This window comes from Boleophthalmus pectinirostris, unplaced genomic scaffold, assembly GCF_026225935.1.
Source record: "Boleophthalmus pectinirostris isolate CB_2022bp ecotype Guang Dong unplaced genomic scaffold, ASM2622593v1 HiC_scaffold_15, whole genome shotgun sequence".
In the NCBI taxonomy this organism is placed as follows: Eukaryota; Metazoa; Chordata; class Actinopteri; order Gobiiformes; family Gobiidae; genus Boleophthalmus; species Boleophthalmus pectinirostris.
This window is the reverse complement of record NW_026571070.1, coordinates 14754604-14778674: the sequence shown is the minus strand read 5'-3', so window position 1 is coordinate 14778674 and position 24071 is coordinate 14754604. Positions and strand designations below refer to the sequence as shown.

At 36.3% G+C, this 24071-nt stretch overlaps 1 protein-coding gene across 2 annotated transcripts in view; it reads left to right on the top strand.

Moving 5' to 3' along the window:
* Positions 1-24071, top strand: part of prkdc (protein kinase, DNA-activated, catalytic subunit) — a 53356-nt gene that overhangs the window by 8404 nt on the left and 20881 nt on the right. For both annotated transcript variants that reach the window (XR_008631810.1, XM_055150851.1), the window contains exons 20-54: positions 77-196; positions 1682-1841; positions 2282-2391; positions 3027-3114; positions 3428-3591; positions 3977-4129; positions 4696-4803; positions 5427-5653; positions 5818-5912; positions 8173-8275; positions 9176-9309; positions 9798-10028; positions 10555-10781; positions 11076-11284; positions 11523-11655; positions 12288-12446; positions 13254-13457; positions 14209-14397; positions 14954-15058; positions 15330-15497; positions 16385-16512; positions 16866-17073; positions 17854-18032; positions 18623-18791; positions 18880-18945; positions 19474-19537; positions 19628-19776; positions 20750-20890; positions 20981-21100; positions 21700-21843; positions 22008-22159; positions 22234-22365; positions 23069-23180; positions 23255-23379; positions 23594-23743. Coding sequence is in view for 1 of the 2 variants with exons in the window: in XM_055150851.1 (XP_055006826.1) it covers positions 77-196; positions 1682-1841; positions 2282-2391; positions 3027-3114; positions 3428-3591; positions 3977-4129; positions 4696-4803; positions 5427-5653; positions 5818-5912; positions 8173-8275; positions 9176-9309; positions 9798-10028; positions 10555-10781; positions 11076-11284; positions 11523-11655; positions 12288-12446; positions 13254-13457; positions 14209-14397; positions 14954-15058; positions 15330-15497; positions 16385-16512; positions 16866-17073; positions 17854-18032; positions 18623-18791; positions 18880-18945; positions 19474-19537; positions 19628-19776; positions 20750-20890; positions 20981-21100; positions 21700-21843; positions 22008-22159; positions 22234-22365; positions 23069-23180; positions 23255-23379; positions 23594-23743 (5126 nt within the window). In the remaining variant the exon portion in view is untranslated. The remainder of the gene's footprint in view (positions 1-76; positions 197-1681; positions 1842-2281; positions 2392-3026; positions 3115-3427; positions 3592-3976; positions 4130-4695; positions 4804-5426; positions 5654-5817; positions 5913-8172; positions 8276-9175; positions 9310-9797; positions 10029-10554; positions 10782-11075; positions 11285-11522; positions 11656-12287; positions 12447-13253; positions 13458-14208; positions 14398-14953; positions 15059-15329; positions 15498-16384; positions 16513-16865; positions 17074-17853; positions 18033-18622; positions 18792-18879; positions 18946-19473; positions 19538-19627; positions 19777-20749; positions 20891-20980; positions 21101-21699; positions 21844-22007; positions 22160-22233; positions 22366-23068; positions 23181-23254; positions 23380-23593; positions 23744-24071) is intronic.

Below are 24071 nucleotides of genomic sequence, written 5' to 3'. Positions count from 1 at the left end.
TAAAAACATTGAATTTAAAAACATTATTTGTAAAAAGCGAATATTTTACAACAAACTTTAAATTCCTTTCTACTAGGTTTGTGTGAAAATGAAGCAGTACAAAGATGAACTCCTGGCTTCCTGTTTGACTTTTGTTCTGTCGCTGCATCACAACATTATAGCTCTGGATATCAAGGCCTACACCCCTGCTCTAGAGGTGATGTTTTTATTACTTTTATTATTAAATTGCCAAGTTATTGTCACTGAGAAATTAACCACCAAATTAACCTACCAAAGGCCTTTTTTCCACAGTCCATCCTTTGTCCAAACCATCTAAGGCTTTTCTCTGGCATGTAGTTATAATCTAATACAACACAGAGATTCTTAATTTTCACTTTGCTAATTTCAGACTGCAATATTGATATAAAATGACTTAATTATAGAAACAGATCCACTGACTGCCTTAAATAAAAATAGCAACACTGATTTTCACCTGCTAATAGCTACACCATAAATTAAGGAGTGAAATAAGTCAAGGCATTTTCAGAACAATGCTTCCTCCAGTCCAAGAGAATAAAGATTACTCAAACATGCAATAATTAGTCAACATACAACTTTAAAGTGAGTTAATGATGAGAGGAAATTATTATATATTAATTATGTGACCTCAAGCTATAAACTCAACCTCTTGTATGTATTTTTATTATTAAATTATTGTTATAGTCCTGTTATGCAGTACAGTGTGTTGACATTTTAACTGTCTTTTTGTTAACTATACACAGCAAATTCAAGAGTGTTAATTCAACTCGTATATTGTTAATTTTAACACTTTTAACTCATTTTATTGTGGACCCCATATGACATGGCAAAACTACACTTTCCAAAGTGTAGAAGGCTCAACACTGGTAAAGTGTTTTACACTAGTGTATAGTGAAAAACTAATTACCTAATTACTCTATATTGCCATGTTTTAACACTTTATGAAGTAGAAATAATGTAGAGTGTTCATGTTACACTATTCAATAGTAATACAATATCCTACCTCAACACACCACACAAGCGTGTGCACGTTTATAAGCTATTATTAAAAGAAATGTGAATACAGCGTGAGATCATGGACCCGCTATTTGCCGTCCCCTCGAGACTGAGCTCAGGCAGAGCAGGAATCACCTGGTTTAGGCGTACGCGGGTGTCGGATAGACCTGGTCAAATGCGGGTTTAGTCTTTGCTTAGAGACGATTCCACCTCCTCTGGTGCCCAGTCCACTCCAGGCTATGGAGCGTATGTAGCGTCCCCGCTGCCCGTGATGTAGAGCCTGTAGAAACACCAGGAAATCCGACAGCTTCCCTCAGAGAGTCAGGTGCAGTGTAGCCACTGAGAGCCTCTCCAGTCCCTACAAACACTATTAGCTGTTAACTTTGCGCTGTTAGCTTCGCACTGTGAAATGTGGCATCTCTCGTAGCTCTCCCGCTGGAAACGTTACAAAAGTCCAACATTGATGTAGTCTAATATTCAAAATACACACTTTCTAAGTGTTTGACGTTAACTCTGAATCAGCAACTACTCATTTTATGTCAACACTGACTCACCAACTATTTATTTTATTCTACGGCACTGTCATTTTTTTTTTACAGTTTTGAATTTGCTCTGTATAATCAAATATACCAACAAATTAATCTGTATAAATATCTATACATTTTAGGCAGCTCTGAAGCTTGGTCTAAGCCACGTTCCTTTGGCTAACACTGCCCTCGATGCTCTTGAGGATTGGTCCAGTTATATTCCACTGGAGACAATGCAGCCGTGTTATACAACTATTCTCCCTCTTTTGGATGGATACCTCAAAACCACTTCCAATGACAGTACGTGAAGTCAATTATCTCACAAAATAAGGCTTTAAGATGCGCTGTGTAACTTTTCAATTCTTGTTTCTGTGGATATTTCATTTCTCTGCTTAAAATGTTCCACAATATGACATCAAGCAGCTCTGGCTTTCATTTATTAAATTACAGCAGGTGGTTTTGTTGCCCAAATGTACCTAGAAAAACAGGCTTTCTGACTGTGAGCAGGGTCGCCTCTCCACAGATCTGACGTGTAACTTGGTCTGTTTTGCTCTCCATGAAGATAGAAATGTTTAATATCATACTGTGAAACATTCCTGAGAAATCAATAACATCTCCATGCAAAAAAGCATCTGACGGACCCTCCACTAAAAAGTTACATAATGCACCTTGAAATTATTGAACTGAAACATGTAACCCTTAAAGACTAACCCTAAAACATGTAATTTATGTATTCATAGACAAAGATGACAGCAGCTGGGAGGTGATGTCTTCTGTATCTACAAGAAATGACAAAGGATACAGCAGAGTTATGACCAGACTGCTCAAACAATCCAAGCAACTCACCGTGGTAAAAAACAAAAACAACTTTTATTTCTTCTAGTTCAGGAGAGCGTCTTTTACTGTGTTGTAGAATCAGCTATTTGTGGAAAAAACTATACTGAAATAAATTGTCTATACCAGTGAGGAGCTCCTTCAGTTGGTACGTGGATTTACCTGCAGTTTTTTTATTTGCTGAATTTAATGAGTTGTATCCCTATTTTTGTCCTCATTTAGTTCATGTTTAGAACTAGTATAGAGATCCTAAATTTTAGATCTAATTTAGACCTTGAATAGTTCTGTTATAGACTGGTGGTACAAAGGCCAAATATTCTTAGGTGGTATTTAGTGTGATGAGTGAAAACCTTAAGGAAGTCACCTCCAAGGATGGACAATTTTATCCACTGAGAAAATTTGCTTGTTGAGACCCACATTGAAACAATTACCTGTGACAATCATCAATTTAAATTGTTTCATGATTCAGCATCAGAATGACAAAAACTGACTTTTGACTTTCTGAAGTGGATGATATAACAGTTAATTCAAAATCAAGTACAGACCCTTTTAATATTCATTGTAAGGTGAGACTACTTGATTTGCATGCTAAACAAAATTATAAATATTTGGTACAAGTTCATTTCAAACAAAATCCCAATCTGAATGCAGGAAGAAGCTCCCCTTGTCACCGTGAGGCTCAGAGTGGTGAAGCTGCTTGGTCACTTGGGAGGAAAACTGAACAGGAACCTTGTAACTGGTAAAAACCCAACTTATTAGCACTATTTCTTTCTATTTTGTGCTTATAATTTGCGCTAGGGGCGTTCTACATGTATGCCTATGGTGTGGATTGTTCAGCAGTTACCATGGGGACAGAATGCACACATTGGCAAACACTGTTAAAAACTAGATAAAAGATTGATATTTTCAGCTCAGATTAAAGACAAATTTAACATAACAGAGCTTCAGACAGAGAGGTACCTACAGTTAGTGTCACACCCTCCAGGGAATGTTGATGACATGAGCTGCAACGGATCAATTAGTAATTAAAGTTAATGCTTTTTGGTGTGTAGTTGTTTCTTCAGAGGAGATGATGAAGAAGTTTGTGGCCTGGGACTCAGAGAAGAGGCTGAACTTTGCTGTACCTTTTTCGGACATGAAACCAGTGATTTACCTGGACCCCTTTCTCCCTCGCATCAGCGAACTGGCTCTGTCCACAAGCGACAGACAAACTAAGGTATGGTTTTGATTTTTGCAACAACTTTTTTCATGTGTTCTTCAAAATATACACTTTTAACTGTGTAGTTTTCAAGTTGTTTTCACATTATCTAAAAATACAATATGCAGTGACCTGTAAATGGGACTTGCTCCACTTAAGTAATTAATTTGTTTGCGAAATTACGTAAAAATGTCTAAAATGAAACAAACTACATTTTTTTACTCATCATAATATCCCTTAAACATGTAGATAAAGAGGACTGTCAGTGGTGTTGTTGGGGTTGTCAGTTCTGTCAAGCCTCATAGCTTTTTGTTGTAGTTATTAGTTATTATAGTAGTTTTGTTATAATTTTTATGTCCACAGCCTTTTAATCTTGTTTATATTATTTTCACATTGTTTGCAGGTTGCTGCTTGTGAACTGCTCCACACTTTGGTGATCTACATGGTTGGTAAAAGTGCTCAAATGGCTGAAGGGGAGAACAGTCTACCACCCATGTACAAATTGCACAAGAGACTGTTCCCTGTGCTACTGCGTCTGGCCTGTGACGTAGACCAGGTTTAACTTATTTTTATTTTACATTTTTTATGTTTATAGGTCTCATGTTACACAAAATGGATTCTTGTGTGATTTAAGCCATGTTAGAATGTTGTTACTTCATCAAAAACATACCTGGAGTAGCATTTTGTTTTGTTCACATGTTTGAGTAACTCTTTATTATTAGTCTGTCTACATTTCCAAAGCTCAAAATGCTCTGTTCCACTTTGTGATGTCATGTAGTGGTAGTTGTGAAGTTAACAGCTGCCTTTTACCATTTGTTTAGTAGATATTGGCAGTTCCAGTGCTGAAATTATCCAAATGATTCTAGTGAAGGCATATGGAGTTTAAAAACACAATCGAGCACTTCCTGTATTACCACATGACATCACAAGGTGGATCTCTGTTTTCTGCTTGGGAGAAGAAAACAGCTTAAATATGCAGAGTTTGTGTGTTGAATAATGTCTGAATGAAACAAAACAACATTATAACATAGGGAACATAGAAAATAGCATAATATGGATCCTTTAAACTGCAAAAAAGTGCAGTAATTTTAAAATCCATTGTCAAATTGTGTTTCTGTTTAGGTTACCAGACAACTTTTTGAACCTCTAGTGATGCAGCTCATTCACTGGTTTACGAACAACAAGAAATTTGAGAGTCAAGACACAGTTGCTGTTCTGGAAGCCATTTTGGTAAATATAATGAAATGTATGCAACATGTCATCACATAACGCTGAATGATTTAGAAAAATATCTAATTGCACTGCTATTAAATTTGTGGTTTGCTTATATAATTTGATTCTGTTCAATGTTCACATTTTAAACACATCCTGGAATATTGACAAAAAGACTCATAGGAACTCAAAAATACATTTTAGGACAGCTCTAAACTACAGTTAGCAGTTTTTGTTCAGAATAAGACAGGATATTTTGTAGTTTTTGGAGGAAATTATGGTACTTGTATTTGTTTAAATTGTAGGTTTTGCTGTTTGCCAATTATGTTCATTCAGATTGTGTTTTTGATTGCACTTAGTTTTGCAGCCCAGTAGTCACACTTTAAAAAACAAATACTAGTAGCTTTATTAAACCATTATCTGTACAATTTTACCATGAAATGAAGCAATGAAAATTATAGACCATGAAGCAACAAAATTATAGCACTGTCACAAAACAAAACAAAACATAACAGAAGTACAAAATACCAAAAAATACTCATGGCTATATTTCAGTACTACAGCCAAAAGTATCAAAACTCTATAATCATATTTTGTATCACCATTTATCTATTTAAGCACAGCCTTATCTGTATTTTTAGGATGGTGTAGTGGACCCCATGGACAGCACTCTGAGAGATTTCTGTGGCCGTTGTATTGAGGAGTTTGTGAAGTGGTCGATTAAACAAACGACCCCCAAACAACAAGAGAAAAGTCCAACCAACATGAAATCCTTATTCAAGAGGATTTACAGTCTGGCTCTCCATCCCAGTGGCTTTAAAAGACTTGGGGCAGCTCTGGCTTTTAACAGTATCTACAGACTATTCAGGTAATGTGAGGAATATGTTATGTTATTTAACGTGTATATTTCATGCAAGCATTTCACCAAAAAATGTTATTAACACAACTGCATTTGAGAATTTACTGAAACTCGACTCTTTACTTGTTGCTTTTCATGTCAAGTATAATGTATATTTGGTCTTTTTGTTACAGAGAGGAAAACTCATTGGTGGAGCAGTTTATTTTTGAAATTCTTGTGGTTTTTATAGAAAGTTTGGCTCTTGCACACTCAGATGAACGCTCTCTGGGTAATAATTTTTTCTGTTTAAAGGTCCTATATTCAGTGTTGTGCATGAACGAGTTCAAAAGAACGCGTTCATTGAACACGTTCATTTTTCAGTGAACTTTGAACTGAACGCAACACTTTTGTAAATCAAGAACTTGAACGTGAATTTGTTCAAATAATGTGTGATGAACGACGTACGTCACTGTTGGGGTTCAGTTAAACGTCGGAATTTGTTTTCACCTGACGAGTGACGATCTGCTTGCACTTAACGAAACCACAGCCGCGTGTCAACGCGAAGCCGACTCCACCGGCAGCTTTAGCTGAACGTACGGGCTCTTGTGTCTCTCAATGGGAAAGTCAATCAAACTTGACTGGGCGCGCTTAGCTGCTTGTATATATCTTCTGTACAGGCTGACCACGGCAAACGCAAGGATTTCAAAAGTAAATTTCAAAGCACTAATTAACAGTCTATGTGGATCTGGGCTCTTTCACATGATACAGAACTGCCCAGGGAGCACAATGTGCTGATGGTAAATGCACAAATACAACAATAGATACATGCTCTCTGTGTATTTTGACGGGGATACGCGCCTACGGTCGTGTAGAGCGTCAAAAAATAGGATGGATCCTATTTTCTGAAATCTACACGCACAGGACGTACATATGTCAGTAACGCGCGTCACAATGCTTTTTTAACCTGGATTGAAATGGTGGGTTTTTCGTTTTTCTTCATACAAATAACATTTGCTAAAATCACCGCGATATCAGCAGCGGTGAAACGCTGGAGGTGTGCCCGTGTAGACCGTGATCCTGAGTGAAAGAACCGACGCAGAAGTCCGCGCTCCACCGAGATAAACGCAGCTGACGCCCGATCGCACTCGGGGTTCTCTCAGGGGCGGTCCTAGATTCCAAGTTCTAGTCCTGGTTTGGTCCTGGTTTGGTCCTGGTTTAGTCCTGGTTTAGTCCTGGTTTATTCTTGGTTTAGACCTGGTTTAGTCCTGGTTTAATTCTGATTCAGTCCTGGTTTAGTCTTGGTTTATTCCTGGTTTAGACCTGGTTTAGTCCTGGTTTAGACCTGGTTCAGTTCTGGTATAGACCTGGTTTAGACCTGGTTCAGTTCTGGTTTAGTCCTGGTTTAGACCTGGTTTAGTCCTGGTTTAGTCCTGGTTCAGTCCTGGTTCAGTCCTGGTTTAGACCTGGTTCAATTCTGGTTCAGTCCTGGTTTCGGTTTATTCCTGGTTTAGACCTGGTTCAGTCCTGGTTCAGTCCTGGTTCAGTCCTGGTTCAGTTCTGGTTTAGTCCTGGTTCAGTTCTGGTTTAGACCTGGTTCAATCCTGATTTAGACCTGGTTTAGTCCTGGTTTAGACCTGGTTCAGCTCTGGTTTAGTCCTGGCTCAGTTCTGGTATAGACCTGGTTTAGTCCTGGTTTGGACCTGGTTCAGTTCTGGTTCAGTCCTGGTTTAGACCTGGTTTAGACCTGGTTTAGTTCTGGTTTAGTCCATATACGGCGCAAAAGTTCAGCATCTTAACAGTTCTTTTGGTGAGAGTAAATTAAAAGTGCTGCAATAGTCGTGTAATGTTTTACATTTTAAATACAGTAATATTGTAATGTAACAAATGACTTTGAAATAACAGTAACAAGTCATAAATAACACATTAGTTTTAAAGTCACTTGTCCAACAGTGTATCTTGTAAAGTTGTTGTAAACTAGAAGTCAGTTTGAAAAATAAAAGCAGCCTTTCATTTACAGATCTCGTCTAAATATAAAATGAACTGAACTTTGAACTAGTTCAAAATTAAAATTGTGAACTATGAACACTTTGAACAAGTTGAACTGAACTTTGAACTAGTTCAAAATTAAAATTGTGAACTATGAACACTTTGAACAAGTGTGAACTGAACTTTGAACTAGTTCATGAAAAGTGTGAACTTGCACAACACTGCCTATATTACACAAAATTTATTCTTGTGAGCTCTACACCACATTATGATGCTCCTACCTCATCAAAAACATACCTGGAGTTGTGTTTTGTTTCATTCACACATGTTTGAGTAATCATTTTATTATTAGTCTGTCTACATCTCCAAAGCTCAGAATGCTCAGTTCCACCATGTGATCTCACTCTAACCCTAAACATGCAGGATTTGTGTGTTTAAACATGTGTGAATGAAACAAAACACAGCTCCAGGTATGTTTGTGATGAGAAAACAATATTATAACATAGATCATAATATGGACCCTTAGCATGTTGTATTAAAAGCCTGTTCTTCTGTCTATTCAGGAACTATACAACAATGCTGCAGCGCCATAGAGCATTTGAAAAGAGTCATTATACATAAGGCACCAAATCTCAACCAGCACAATACAAAGAGACGTATCCCAAGGTTTGCACTTTTCCTATCTGTAAAACTTGCATACATTTTTGCACAGAAAATTAAAACTGCAATATATTACTAGAACTGTAAAAGATCATTCATAAAATTATAAAACAAATGGTTCACGTGCATTAGGAATGTCAAGATAATTTAGGTAATCAGTTTTTGTGATTATTGAGTCATTATATACCAGAAAGGATGAAAAAGATGTAACCTTTCCGGTGGAGGGTCTGTCAAATGCTTTTCTTCATAGAGATGTTATTGCTTTGTCTGGAATGTTACATTCTATGGCATTAAACCTCTCTTCCTTCATAGAGACCAGATCAAGTTACAGGTCATCTGTGTGGAGAGGCGACCCCGCTCACAGTCATAATGCCTGTTTTTCTTGATATTTTTGAGCAATAAAACCACCTTGTAATTAAATCAATGTTAGGTAGAGCTGTTTAATGTCATACTGTGGAACATTCCAGGCAGAACAATGACATATTCATAGAAACAAGTAGGTGATGGACCCCTTACCAAAAAGTTACATGGTGCACCTTTATAATAATAATAATTGTGACATTTTAGAGGCAAGAATAAGTCATTTCTGTTCCATTTATACTGGAAAAATAAACATTTTACACATTTAAGTTTTATATGTCTGCTTAGGTCACATTAACTTTAATTTTCATTCAAAAAGCATGATTTCAAAAAGCTGTTCTCATACTTCAGAATTGATAATGTACATACTATATTGGGAATAAAAAGGAAATTGAGGATTTGGTTATTTTGGGAACAATAATTACGAAAATTTTTATTCTTACAATAATCTCAGAGCTGTAATTTTATACTGTGGCATTAATTTCCTTATATGCATATTGCTGTCAGAATTGTATTTACTTTATCAGTTCTGTAATTTCCTTTCAGGGGCTTCCCTCCTGATGAGAAGTTGTGTTTGTCTCATGTTATTCTGTGGCTCCTTGAACAATGTGGTCGACCTCAGACTGAATGCAGACACAAATGCATGGAGCTCTTTTATAAGTTTATTCCTCTTCTTCCAGGTTTGTATGAAAATGAAATGCAATGTACAATGGGGCTGCCCAATACTGTATTATAAACACATTGAATGCATTTTTTTATTGTGTCTAAAGGTGCATTCACTCTTTTATTTTGTCCTGGTTTAATTTCAGTTTAGTCCTGATGTAGACTTGGTTCAGTCCCATTCTAGTCCTGGCTTAATCCTGGTCTTGTCTAGGTTTAGGTCTGCGTTTAGTCCCAGTTTAGTCCCTATTTTGAGGTGGTGATAGTGCAATTTTGAACACATTCTTTTTTTTTTTTTTTATGTCACTGCTAATTCTCGTAAGAAATTAAAAGAACTTTGAAGATTTTCAGTCGCACGCAATTTAAATATTTGTGCAAGAACAAAGCTACAAACTGTCTATTACCTAGTGTAAAACGTGCCAAAGTAGTTTCTAAATTATAGAGATTATGCCGTCCATTCTGCCAATTATAATAAAATAAATGTATAATGTATTTTGTTCATATTTAGAGAAGAAGTCTGCTCCTCAGTGGTTGGACGGTATGCTAAAGCAGCATGGAGCAGAGTTTTTAGTTTCACATTTTGAAGGTGGGGGCCTTCTGTCTCAGCCCACCCTCCGAGACCTGAGCGCCCCCTTCAGCGTGAGGGCGGCTCTGCAGTGGAGCGACCTCCTGTTGGCCGCTCTCGACTGTTACAACACCTTTATTAACCTGCACATCATCAGGCCTCATCATATGCTTGGTAAGTTTAGACTTGTTGTACTTTTTACATAATAAATGCTAGTCACAAAATGTACTTGAAGAGTCCAGTGAGATAAAGCATATATTTGTTTTTATTCCTCTAGTTTGACATTGTGGGGAAAGAATCAGTGCAAAATAAAAGCAAAATTTTAATTATTATAAAATCAAATAAAATAAAATAGATGAGCAGTATTCTATGCCGTTTAATGTAATTTATTGAATACAAATCTACAACATTTGCATATAACATATAACCACCTCTTGACCACTGTATGCTGTCTACATTTAATTACAAAGCATTTTATTTTCTGATCATCAGGAAGTGTGTGTGAGCGTACTATCGAGAAGCACTTATACACTCGTGGCAGTGAATACTTACGATGCTCAGAAAGCATTAAAAATGTTTCAATGAACTAGTTCTGTTTTTCAGGTTTTTTAACACAGTAAAAATCAGATACAGTGCCTTTAACTGTAGTATTCATTACAATTAAAATAGACTGGTATCTTTTTCATCTTGTTTGTTACAGCTGCCAAAGACAAGTCAGTTTTCCTGAAGGCTGTTGGGTTTTTTCTGTCTGAACTGGCAACCCGAGATCTGGCAGCCGCCGAGAGCTGTTTCCAAATCAGTGAAAAGACATCTCACTTCAGCCCCCGAGAGGTCGATCAGTACAACTACAGCAAATGCACCATCATCGTTCGACTGCTGGAGTTTTCCGCCATGATTCTGGTCGAAGGAGATCAGGAGTTTTGGAAGGTAATGCATAGTTTTCCTGTCACAGCAACTATTAATCTTAGGCATGGTACACTGGACAAACTTTAAATTGTATTGATTAGATTATTTAGAGTCACCAATTCATCAAAACATGCATGTCTTTGAAAATTCACAAAGTAACAGTGGGAGAACATTTATTTATTAACTAAAAATGAAACATACAAACTTAAAATTTAAACATAAAATATAGTAATACAGCTTTCTAATGTCTTTTACTTTTTTAATGGATGTATTTAGGGCAGAATTTTAGTTTTATGATCATCTTTCTGTCCTCAGGGTCTTGAACAGGATTTTTTCAGCCCTGTTTTCTTTGAGCTGTTGGCGCTGGTCGTGTGTGAACCGTCTTCAGTTGGATTCAACATGGCCGATGTGGAGGTGATGAATAACCTGCCTGAAGTGTGTGTGCCTCTGCTCAAAGCCCTTGTGGCCTCTCCGTACCAGAGCAGAGTGGAGAGCAGCTTACGGGCCAAAATATCACGGAAAAGGTAATCTTACTGTATGGTACCAAACCAAGCCATAGTTAAGTTGGAAGTAAAGCAAATATGATGCAAATATTAGAAATGCAGTGTTGCGGTGTGGTGTTATATGTCGCTGGTGCAAGTGTGAATGCAATTCCCATACCTTTGTTTTCATAAAAAAGCATAAAAGAGCATAAATTGGACATTTAAATTGTTTTAGGCTTATTTTCACAAAACTTTCCTTCTTGTGAATGTACCTCTTCAGTGTGGAAGATCTGTGTGCTGTGGACTTCTATGATTCAGAGGCTCTGAAACACCAGGATCAGATGGAGACGCTTCTCTCCTCCTGCAAACAGATCCACAAAGCAGGCTTCCTCAACTCCATACTGCACAGCCAGGTAAAGAAGTACAGGGTCTGTTGAAATGACCAGCAAAATCAGATAACTAGCGTAATCAGATAACTCAGTAATTAGATTGTGGGCTAAAAGAAATCTGATTTTCAAAAATTCCTTGTAACATTTGTCAGTTAGTGGGTTTTAAGAGTAACGGTTGTATTGAAATAATGATTTCAGTCTTAAATATTTTATCATTAATTTTAGTAAATGCTATTGCCACATTAATTTGCCTTTTATGCTAGATGTAGGTATGGATAATGAGAAAGAAATCAAATTACTCACATCAGATGTATCTGTTTTAATTAATGACTTTTCAGTAATCTAATAACTACAGAAATTAGATAATAATTAACAGACTTTTGCAATGCATGTTAGCACAGTCACTAAGTAAGGGACAAAATCTGATTTTTGTTTATGTGTTTACAATTGGACTGAGCAGAAATGGTCATGTGAGAGATGTGCAAGAGATGTAACTAACCAAAAAGGAGTACTAGAATGGCACCTAAAATATGATATAAATACAAAATTGTGTGTCCAAAATTAGAAACTGGATCACACAATTCATATATAGATGTCAAAATGCAACTTGTTTAAAACGTCCACCATGATTATGATTGTCTTTTATTGTATTATAGGATGCAGTTTATGCAAAATCAATTGGGACCAAACTCCTCATGACTGTGTATAAAGGCATCGCTCCAGGTAAAGACAGGAGCGCTCTTCCTTCTCTGGATGTGAACACGAAGAGACTGGCAGATGGGCTTCTTCAGCTGGGCTTTTCTCTCAGTCAACAGGTGAACAGAACATTTTAATAGCTCATCATTTCAAAGGCAAATTTTTGTATCGAGGAAGCAAAGTTTATTTACTGTATACAGCATCTTTCATCGACAATGAAGTCACAAACAACTTCAGAATAAGAAGTTAAAAGACATAAAAAATAACACAAAATTAGATTAGATTAGGCAACACAAAAAGATTTTAGCACATCCTAGAACGCCGTACTGTATAACTTGTAACTGTCTTTTACTGTCTGAAGCTAATAATAATAATATGTGGTAACAATACAGCTTTTTTATACATTGTAATATTCTGTGGCACTAACCATGTACTTTATTTTAAGAAGATAAATTTTGTATTTAAAGGTGCACTATGTAACTTTTTGCTTGGGGGTCTGTCAAATGCTCGTTTCTATGGATATTCCCTTGCTCTAACTAGAATGTTCCACAATATGGCATTAAACAGCTCCACCTTACCTTTATTAAATTACAGGTGGTTTTACAGCTCAAAAATACCTAGAAAAACAGGAATTCTGACTGTTAGCAGGGTTACCTCTCTGTAGAGCTGAGCTGGAACTTGGTCTGGTTTGGTCTCCATGAAGATAGAAAGGTTTAATACCAAACTATGAATCATTCCAGTCAAAGCAATAACATTTCCATGGAGAAAAGCATTTGATGGTTCCTCCACCAGAAAAGTTACCCAAGGCATCTTTAAATTCTGTTTAGGCTTAGGGTTTTTGTTGTTGTTGTATTTAGAAATGTATATGACACATCTAGCCTTATAGAAAAACATATTCTTCTTCATGTTTTTCATTGTCTCTACAGAGTGCACAGCTGGTGGACCTGCTGCTGAACACCATCATGCTTTCAGTGCCAATATCTGGAAGCCACAGCTACAACTTTTTAAACTTTTCTCATGGAGAGTATTTTTATAGCCTTTTTCAAACCACCATCAATGCTGAGCTGCTCAAAAGTCTGACCACCACAGTCCCCCAACTCACTAAGGCTGCCTCCCAAAACCCCACTATGGTAATGCTGTATTTTATGTTTAAATGTCCTATTGCAAAATGGATTCTTCTGAGCTTTTCACCATTTTATAATGTTGTTACCTCCTCAAAAACATACCTGGAGTGTTTTGTTTCAATCACACGTTTGAGTAATCCTTTATTATTCATCTGTCTGCATCTCCAAAACTCAAAATGCAAGTAGAGATTAGAGATATCACAAGGTGGAACAGTATTTTCTGTATGAGAGACGAAGAACTCGAAAAACAAGATTTGTGTGTTTAATATGTGTAAATGAAACAAAACAGAACTCCAAGTATGTTTGTGATGAGGAAACAATATTATAACTCAGATCAGAACCTGTTAAAATCCGTCATAATTTTTTTTAGCTTTACATATTTCAGATTTGACCTATCTCAAAAGAAAGAGCAAATTACTTTCAAAGGCAGTATCTAGCAGAACATATATTTGTTATGATTAGTATCCCAAATTGTGATTTATAGCAGTGTCTCCTAACTTGTGTACGCAAATTAATTACATTTTTTCTGGAGGATTTTGGACATCAGTATCATGAAACTAAAATATATCATTAATTCTAATAATTTATTATATTCTTGTAAACAGATGAATTAGTTAGGGGGTAAAAAGGTTATGAACCACTGACCTAAAGACTTTTGAAATTTGAGTTAAATTTTGTGGCATATTTCCCACTTCTACAACAAATTTCCAACTCCCCAAAAAATTCAAAAAGCATTTTAATCGCTATTGTTTTACAGGTGAGTTTGTTGCTGAATGGGATGCTGGACCACAGTTTTAGGGAGCGTTCAGTGAGGAAGACTCAGGGCAAACAGCTGGTGGAGGAGGTGCTTAAAAGATGGGGTGATCTGAGCTCCTGGTGGGACGGAGATGCAGCCACTCCAGAGAGCAAAACTGCTATTCTGGTCCTGCTGTCCAAGCTCCTACAGGTATGTTTATTTTATTGTTTTATCATTTACCAAGTAAGTGAAAGTGAAAATGGTAACTTTTAGATAACCCCTTGTCATGTAAATCATTATTTTCTCTTTGCACCGTTTCGCCTTTCGACCTCTTGTATATAACTAAGATATATTTGTATTTCTATATTTTATTTTACTATTTTACATATCCATTTACATATCTATGCCTTACTGATACCAGTCTCTTGCTATTTTTGCTACTTATTTTGAATTTGTTATTACCATTTATATTTTTACTGTGGACCAATAAAGTTTAAAGTTAAATTAAAGTCTAATGTGCAGATTCAATATGCAAAAAGAAATATTATATGATTATTTTAAGTGTATTTTTAAATTTGGTAAGAACTAAAAGTGTCTTAATCAATAAATATAACATGGTTTCTGTATGTAGTCTTGTTACAATACTTTCTTCAACCTTTCTGTCTCACTATTCACAGGTGTATCTGTTGTTTGTTTTTAGTAATTTTAGTAATATTACAACTGTAACTGCCAACAAAGTTATGTATGTTTTACTTTCTTGCTACAGATTGACTCCTCTGTCTGCTCCTCAAATACCCACAATGCCTTCAAACCTGTGTTCAGTACTTTTAAAACTCTGCTGGTGGACATGAGCCTGCCTCTAAATCTCAAGGTTAGAATAAAAACTCTGAGTAACTGAATAACTTTATACAGTTTTATTAAAGGTGCACTGTGTAACTTTTCTAGTGGAAGGTCTGTCACCAGCTTCTCTCCAGAGGCAAACCCACTCACAATAAGAATCCACATTTTTAGGTCAATACTGAGTAAATGCCATACGTTTAATGACTTACCGGGACATTCCAGTTAAAGCAATATAATCTCCATGGAGACAAACATCTGAAGAGTTCCACAGTGCACCTTTAATTTATTTTATGTCTGTTCAGAGCCAGGCTTTGTTGGTGCTGCCCTTCTTCACGACTCTACCTGAGCAGCCGTTGGCGGAGTTACAGAAAGCGCTGGATGCCCTGGTGGCCTCACATTTCCCAATGCAGTCCGATGAATTTGCCAAAGGATCTCTCCATCGCAACAACTACATGGACTGTGTGCGCAAGGTAAACATGGAATTAATTTTTGATTTTTCATAGGTTGCGTTCATGTTTTTAATGATGGTGTTATACTCTCAGATGCAGGGCAGGGTCCAACTTTATTAGGGAGGCCACAACAGAGAAATAATCTTAAATCCTTAGTTAATTTGTGATGAGACAAAAGGTAACTTTCTCACAGCTTTACGTTTATATGATGACGGTCTGAACAGAAGACGCAAAAGTGGTGTATTCACTTTTCATTCCGCGTTTAGACGATTGTTTTCAGAAGGAAATTTGCGTACATACGGTGACGCAAAAGTGTGTGGAATTGGGTATGTATGCCTGGCTTCTGTGGTACTGTATGTATGTGACGTAAACGTGTATGTGACGTAAACGTGTACGCGACGTGAGGAGATCTGACCAGAGTTTTGCGTCTTGGGCAGTGTAGATGGAAATGCTACGGCGGAGCATATTCAACTTTTCCACTCTGGACTGTGGTTTCAGATTTTAGCGTTTTTAAGCCCCAATAGCGCTGCCACAGTCTAAACGAAAGGCACTTCTGATAAAATATTTTGTTGTTTTTACCCGTAAGAGTTCTCATGTAAACAGGCCCTAAATCTGATTATTATCTCATTTTTGGACCTCATTATTTAAATGACATGTAAACCACAAAATTTAACGCGAGTAATCAGAGGGACAAGGATGATTTTGCTATTTAAACATTTTATTTTATAATAATCAGATTTTGAGTGTGCATGTTTAACAGAAAATTCTATAAGCCCGCCATCTCCATTAAACCATTATATTAAATAAATAAACCAAGATTATAATAGATGTATTTAGACAAATGTAAGTCTAGTCAGATCTAAAGTAGACTGTGAGTATTAATATATTAATATGTGTTTGTCTTTTAGTTGTTAGACGCATTGGAGCTTTCCCATAGTCCTTTGCTGCTGAAACTGATGGCAGGTGTTTTGTGTCGGGACAAAAAGCACATCATGGAGGAACAATTTCAGGCTTGTTTCCAAAGAATAGCTAAAAGGTGAGTCCGATTAACTAAATGTTTTACCATCTACTATATTGAAATTGACTATATTGACCACTATTCCACTTTTGAGTAACCTGATGGGACAAGATCTCATGCCACAAAATCTTGCTAGACAAAATTACCACAAGTAACTTGCAACTTATAGTTTCAAATAGCAATACTAGAATGGCAATTGCAACACATATGTTAAATACTGAATCACACTATGTATATACAGTATTAGGAATTATGTTAAAATCTCATCCTGTCTCGTTCTTGAATCTTGTTTTGTGGAAATTGTGTCTTCAATATTTCTTCAGTACATCATTATTCCTTTGTATTGTTAATGTTTCTGTTTTACTGAATAGGGCTACCACAGAAAGGCAGTTGGAGCTCCTGTGTGTGATATACAGAGTAGTCCAGAGCGGAGATGTGCCCACAAACTCAATGCTCCAGGCTTTGACAGAGAGGGTCCTGCTGCCTCTGGCCTCTCACTGCGCCACCAAGGCCCTCAACGACTTCTTTGTGAAAAATGTTTCAGATATAATCACTTTCCTGCTCACTCGCTTCACCAAGGTATGTTATCAAATATCAAATATATTACAAACAGAGAAAGTGTTTATTGTCTTGGCTGCATAAAATAAATATAGAGTTCAGGATCGACTGACTGCATTCACATCATAGACTGTATATATAAGTGTTCATAGCTAACCCACGAGCCGCCGCATACCAAATAGTAAGTGAGTATGGCGGTGCTTCTGGCTCCATTGTTTCTGCTTTGAGTTGACTTTACATAAAAAAATGGGCGCCTCTCTCTGTAACTGCTGCAATGAGTCTTGTCATTTTGGTCTTAAAATGTTCATATTAAGCCGCTCTACATGATCCCGGTGTTTGTATTTCACTATTTTGTCCATAAGTAAATCCCTTTTCCTAATATGGAACTCGGCTCCAAATTTCCCTATTTCCCTGGCCTTGATGAGCTTCATTTGACTGGAGCCAAACGCTATGGGTGACGTCACTCCCCTAGTCCACTTTTTTATACAGTCTATGATTCACATGCACACCATAAAATACTGATTATTATCTGATTTCTGCACTTTTAAGATTATTTAAATGACAGAAACCACAAAATCCAAAGTGACAATGGTCAGAAAGAAATCAGATGATTTTGCTGTTGACATGTCTTGTCTGTTTTTTCATGATCTCCTGTGCAGTTGTAGTCTTGTATTCTCAACAGGGCATGTCTTTAGTTGACCATTTCTTTTTTTATATTAGTAAATCTTTCTCAACACATGGTCATAGGAGCCTGGAGTTTATATTCTAATGTAAATACTACATTTTTATTATTTCTTTTAGTCCAGTGAAACAACATTTGAACTCCAGTTGTTCAAGAAAATCGGTTGCTACAAACTGATGGAGCTGCTCTACTCTCGTCTCCCCAAAGAAGATGTTTACTCCAAAGAATCACGCATCAACCAGGCTTACTGCCGCTTTGAAAAAACTGAAGGAAACGAAATGTCTAAAGCTCTGATCAAGTAAGAACAACTAATACTTGAATTTAAAGGTGCATTGTGTAACTTTTCTAGTGGAGGATCCATCAAATGCTTTTCTCCATGGAGATGTTATTGCTTTGGCTGGAATATTTCACAGTATGTTATTAAACCTTTCTATCTTCATGGAGACCAAATCAAGTTACAGATCAGATCTCAATAAAAATAAAGAAGGATAATCCCAGTAAACTCTTTTAAATACACAGTAGCATTAAAAGGCCTGAGGTCCCGCAAATAAATTACATAATGAAAAAATAATTAGCTATAGATGTTAAAATCACTAAAGTAATTATCATGGATAGTATTCCACAGTATGGCTTTAAATGTATTCATCTTGATTAAGTCACAGGTGTGCAATTGCTTGATAACTTGATGAATGCACATTTTTACTGAGTGGGCTCGCCTCTCCTCAGAACTGACCTGTACCTGGACCTTAGATAGATATGTTTATTGCCATACTGTGAATATTTCATGCAAAGCAACATCTCCACGGAGCCAAGCAAGTAGTGGACCCCCCTCCAGAAAAGTTACATAGTGCACCTAACTTTATCTCATTATATCTGATGACTCTTTAGGTCTTGTTTCGAATCCTTTACTGAGAACATGGCTGGTGAGACTCAGTTGCTTGAACTTCGGAGACATTTTCACTGCGCTGCTTATAACTGCGCCATCGCTGCCATCAGCTGTAGTTTTAGTGAACCCAAATTTTACCAGGGCTTTTTGTTCATCGAGAAACCAGAAAAGGTAATACTGGCTATTTGAAAAATCCTAAAAACATTTGTGATATTGTTCGTTTGTTCATAGGTTTTAAAATCTTCTTTCCTTTTTGTAGAATCAGTTTATCCTGGAAAATATAATTGATGTTTCAAGGACCTACCACTTCCCTATTGAAATTGAGGTACTATATGTTGTTTATTCTTTTCTCTGTGCAGATTTATTGGTGATAATACACATAACCTATGAACATCTTAATTTACTTTAAAATGTGTCTCTGTGCCTAACTGAGCTGGAAAAATCTGCCTTTTCCTATGCTCCATGTTCTTGGAATAATTGACAGAAAAATCATTAATTGGAATCTTGATACGTAAAAAAAAAAATGTACAAAACGTGGTGACATGTTTTGGTTTGGTTATTTTTAGAGATGTCACTGGTTTTATAAGATATATGATACTTTATGACTTTATTGTTTTGTTTCGATTGTAAAATAAATACAAATGTATGCTTACATGCTAATCATCACATTCAAGGAGGTTGCTATTTTGATCTTGGAAGCTAAAAGGAAAATCATGTTTGTAAAAATAAATATGGCACAGCCAAAATCTCCAATATAGTCAGTGAGTTTCAAGCCAGCATAGTTTTAATAACAGTGTTTCTTACAAATTGATCACAATAGTACCATAATAAGTTTTTACTTTTGCATATATAGGTGCCCCTTGAGAGAAAAAAGAAATACATCATGATCCGAAAAGAGGCCAATGAAGAAAATGGAGGTATTGCTCATCTCAACTCTTTCCCCCGTAGATTTAAAATAACAAAAAAACATTATTAATGATATTTAAAATGTTTGCATTAAATTGCAGAAGTACCAGTGTACCTGTCGTCTCAGTCGTACATGGCGGATAGCAGTCTGAGTGAAGAGATGAGTCAGTTTGATTTCTCAACTGGAGTGCAAAGCTTTTCCTACAGCTCCCAAAACCCAGAGGGGCGCAGGAGGGCCACTGTGAAGAAAGTAAGACATAAGCACTGTATATGACTACACTATTTGTAACTTTCAAGTGGTCTCTAATTACAAAAGTGTGCATATTGCTTGTATTTTAAAAGTTTATGGACAGACCTAAAACAATCTCCTACCAAAAAACTATATATCCCCTGATGAATCACACTGCAAACATATTTTTATCAGAAAATTATTAATTAAGTGTCTTTAGTCTCTGAAAGATGTGAACAACGTGAAAAAGTTTATTTTAAATGGTTTGCAGCTGTGCTTTTCACACCTTTTAATGCTGGTGGTCACATAGAGCTGATCAACTATTTTTCAGTTGTATTTCTTTCCGTACAAATAATAATTATAATTTTAAAATCTTGTCGTAGTACTAAAATACTACATTTTATCATTATTTATATTTCTCCATCGTTACTCTGGGTTCTCTCTGACATACTCCAACCAAGTGTATGTTTTGAAAGCAAATGAGTTACCCTATTGTGAGTAGGGATGTAACCCTATATATCCAAATCTCTAGGTACGATATTATGACGATATGCATCTCACGGTATGATATTTATTGCAATATTTTGGAGAGGCTAATCGGATTGTAGATAGGACACTTTTTTGCTTTTAAAATATCTTGGCAAGATTTTAGTGTGAATCATTACTGTCATAATCCCAAGACTTCAAGTAAAAAACATATTTCTTCATGTTGTTTATGCTGAAATGAATCATGGGATATGTAGTTCCTGATGTTTATAAGATATTGCTACTATAAGACAAGACATTAAAGCAGAGGAACTTGTGATTCGATATACTGTATTACTGTGAGACTTTTGATGATATGATATAAATATATTTCAGTTATTGTTACATCCCTAATTGTGAGTGAATGTATTTTGAATGTTATAGTTTATTATGTTGTACCTTGTCATCTACATTTTCCTAACACAGTGAAGTTTAAAGTGAATTCATGCATTAATTCTTGTAAATGTAGGAGACAGAGGAGTCCACTTCCTCCCAGGATGCGATGGTCGACCTGGAAATGGATGAGCTAAACCAGCATGAGTGTATGGCAGCCATGACAGCTCTGATCGGGCACATGCAAAGAAACAACATCACCCCTAATGTTCAACAGGTATGGTTTCTGAATGACTTTTATTGTCTAGTATCTTATTCTTAAATTACGCTAATGAAATATTGTGTTATTTATTTACTGTTTCAATAGGGGAGTGCTCCTAGTGATCTTCCACCATGGATGAAGTTTCTCCATGGAAAACTGTCGAATCCAGCCACACCTTTGAACATCCGACTTTTCATCGCAAAGCTGATCATCAACTCAGAGGAGGTTGTTTTAGTACCATCTCTGTCCTTATTAGACTTTGTTGTCCTGCTTTGAATCTGGTTTAGTCCTGATGTAGGCTTGGTTTGGTCTGATTTGAGTCCTGGTTTAGGGTGTGTTCACACTTTCACATAGACCACATGAAAACTGGGACCAACCTTTTCTTGCTCACTGTGCTTGAATTACTTGGTGCTTGGTCCAAATGCATTGACATTTATTGTTGATAGACCAACTCTGTATTCAAAATTCTTTATTTTCAGTTTCTCCACATGTACTAGACATACAAAGGACCAAATAACATCATCTCTAACCACTACAGTAACCATAGATAAATAAATTAAGATAAATACTACTACTGTACTGTACTAGTGTACAGTACAGTGCATTTCATGCTAGACAAACTAAACTGGGCCCAAGCCACAGCCAAATCATGACAAGTGTGAATGCAGCCTTACTCATTGTAATATATAGAAGTAGATGGGATAAGTGGGGTGTAGTACGATGAACATTTGACATGAAACTACATAAGGATGACTTGTTTATCTTCAATTAATCAAATGTAGTAATTGTAGTGATTTTGGCCTAATATTTGCTACTGTTTTTAGGTGTTTCGTCCGTATGCAAAGTCCTGGTTGGGGCCACTCCTTCAGCTCGTCGTCTCTGAAAAGAACGGAGGAGAGGGCATTCACTTCATGGTCGTGGATATTGTGGTCACTGTACTCTCGTGGACAACAATAGCAAGCCCAAAGGTGAATAAATGTATTATTGATATTAAAGAGCCCATATTACACTATTTTCTGATCTGAGGTAACAACATAACATGGCTTAAAGCTCACAAGAGTCACTTTTCCGTAATATAGAACCTTTAAAAATCCCCTCAAGTTAGAAAGTAGTTAAACATTTTGTATTTTAGGGTAATACGAGGGATGAGGTGCTGGCAAACCGCTTGTTGGAGTTTTTGATGAAAAACAGCTTTCATTCAAAGAGGGCAGTTTTCCGTCACAACCTAGAGATCATTCGGACTTTGGTTGAATGTTGGAAAGACTGTCTACACGTGCCCTACAGGTTCTGAATAACTCTTAAGTATACAAGTTTATGCATTATGTGGCTTATATTTAATGTCTGTTTTCTTCTTGTAGTTTGATTTATGACAGATTTTGTGGTACGGACCCGAACAGTAAAGACAATTCGATCGGACTTCAGCTTCTGGGAATCATCTTGGCAAACAGCCTTCCTGCTTATGATGCTACATGTGGCATTGACTATGACAAGTAAGTGTAATTAGAGCAGACCTATTGGGCAAATTCAACCTTTCAGAGCTTTTAACCATGTTGTAGTTGTTTCCCCTCATCATTTAATCACCTGAAGTTGTAGCTGGAGTGATAGGCGCATGTTTGAGCAATCCTTAATCACTTTATTTCAAGACACCTTATTGCCATTCGTTCTCCAATTTTATTTTATTTATCTGTGAAATGCGTAGTCATTTTGATACAAATGAAATTGAAATTGCTGCTCACAAGCATGATCTGCAGCTATCCATCGGCGATACCGACTCTTTGTTGTCATGACGTTTAAGGTGATGTCAGCTACCACTGGACACCAACAAGAAAGACAGCAAACTTGTTTCTTTTATTAAGTTGTTTTAGATGAATATTGTGTTTTAAAATGTTTAAATTGTTATATAGCAGACACAAACACAATAGCTCTTGTTTATGTATGTAAATGTCAAATTATCTTGAAATTGCTTAGGTCTAGGTTGTTGTTTCTAAAAGTGAAGACTTGACTTAACAGTATCAACATTTAAGCTTAGTTATGTTTATATGTATCTATTGGACTAAACCCAGTACTAAACCTGGACTAGACCAAGACTAAACCAGTACTAGAAAAGGACCAAACCAAGCCTACCACCAAACAGTGAAAATCTAATATAATGCAATGTATTTTGTATTTTATTTTTGTATTTTTACTTTTTAGGTACATTCTTTCTCTCACCAATAATGTGACTTACACACGGTATAAGGAAGTCTACTCAGCAGCAGCTGAGATAATTGGCCTGATCTTGAAGAATATGACTGAAAGAGACAATGTAAGGAGTTTTTAATAAAATATATATACGTATCTCCAAATGCTCTTGTAACAATCTTGAAATTATTCCTACAGCAACATCAGCAGCTCTTCGATCTTGCTGCAGCAAAAATCGCAAGTTTGGGAAAAAAGGAAATGAACGATAAATTTATAATCTGTTTGAATAAAATCTCCAAGCACTTTCCTCCTTTTATGGATAAGTAAGTTTTATTTTTTATTTATATATAACTAGTTGTATAACTTTTTGGTTGGGGTTTCCATGGAGATATTTTAGATTTGCCCAAAATCTTTCATATGGTATTAAATTTATGAATCATCATGAGACAATAGGTCAAGTTATAGGTCAGATCTGTGAGGAGACAACCCTGCTCACAGTAAGAAGGTAAAACACTTGAAATTCATTGTATTTTTCAGGTTTGTGAATTTGGCGTTCTACCTGCTGCCAAAGCTTCATGGCATCTTGAAAACGAACTGTTTGGAGTGTGTCCTGAGCCGAGCAGACGTCACTCCAGAGATCTTTATGCAGCTCAAAACTTCAGGCTTCATTCAGATGATGGCGCACAGGTGAGGAACACTGAACAAGGTTTATTTTTATTATATTTTAATCAATTTACCAGTGTACTAATCGCCACATGTCCCATTTGGGACATTATACATCTGTTCATTATGAATTAAGTCTTTGTTCATCATTTATTAAGGCTGAATAAGGTGTAGTTATTATAAACTGGTACAATAATGTTTTAAATTTATTACAAAACATTCAGTTGTTAATCTTAACAAAGTATATTCTATATAATGAGGCCTTAAACTGTACTTTGCTGTCATTATTATACATTGTTACATGTATTACAAATATTTAATTAAATATTCCCAAAAGTGGGAAGACAAGTGG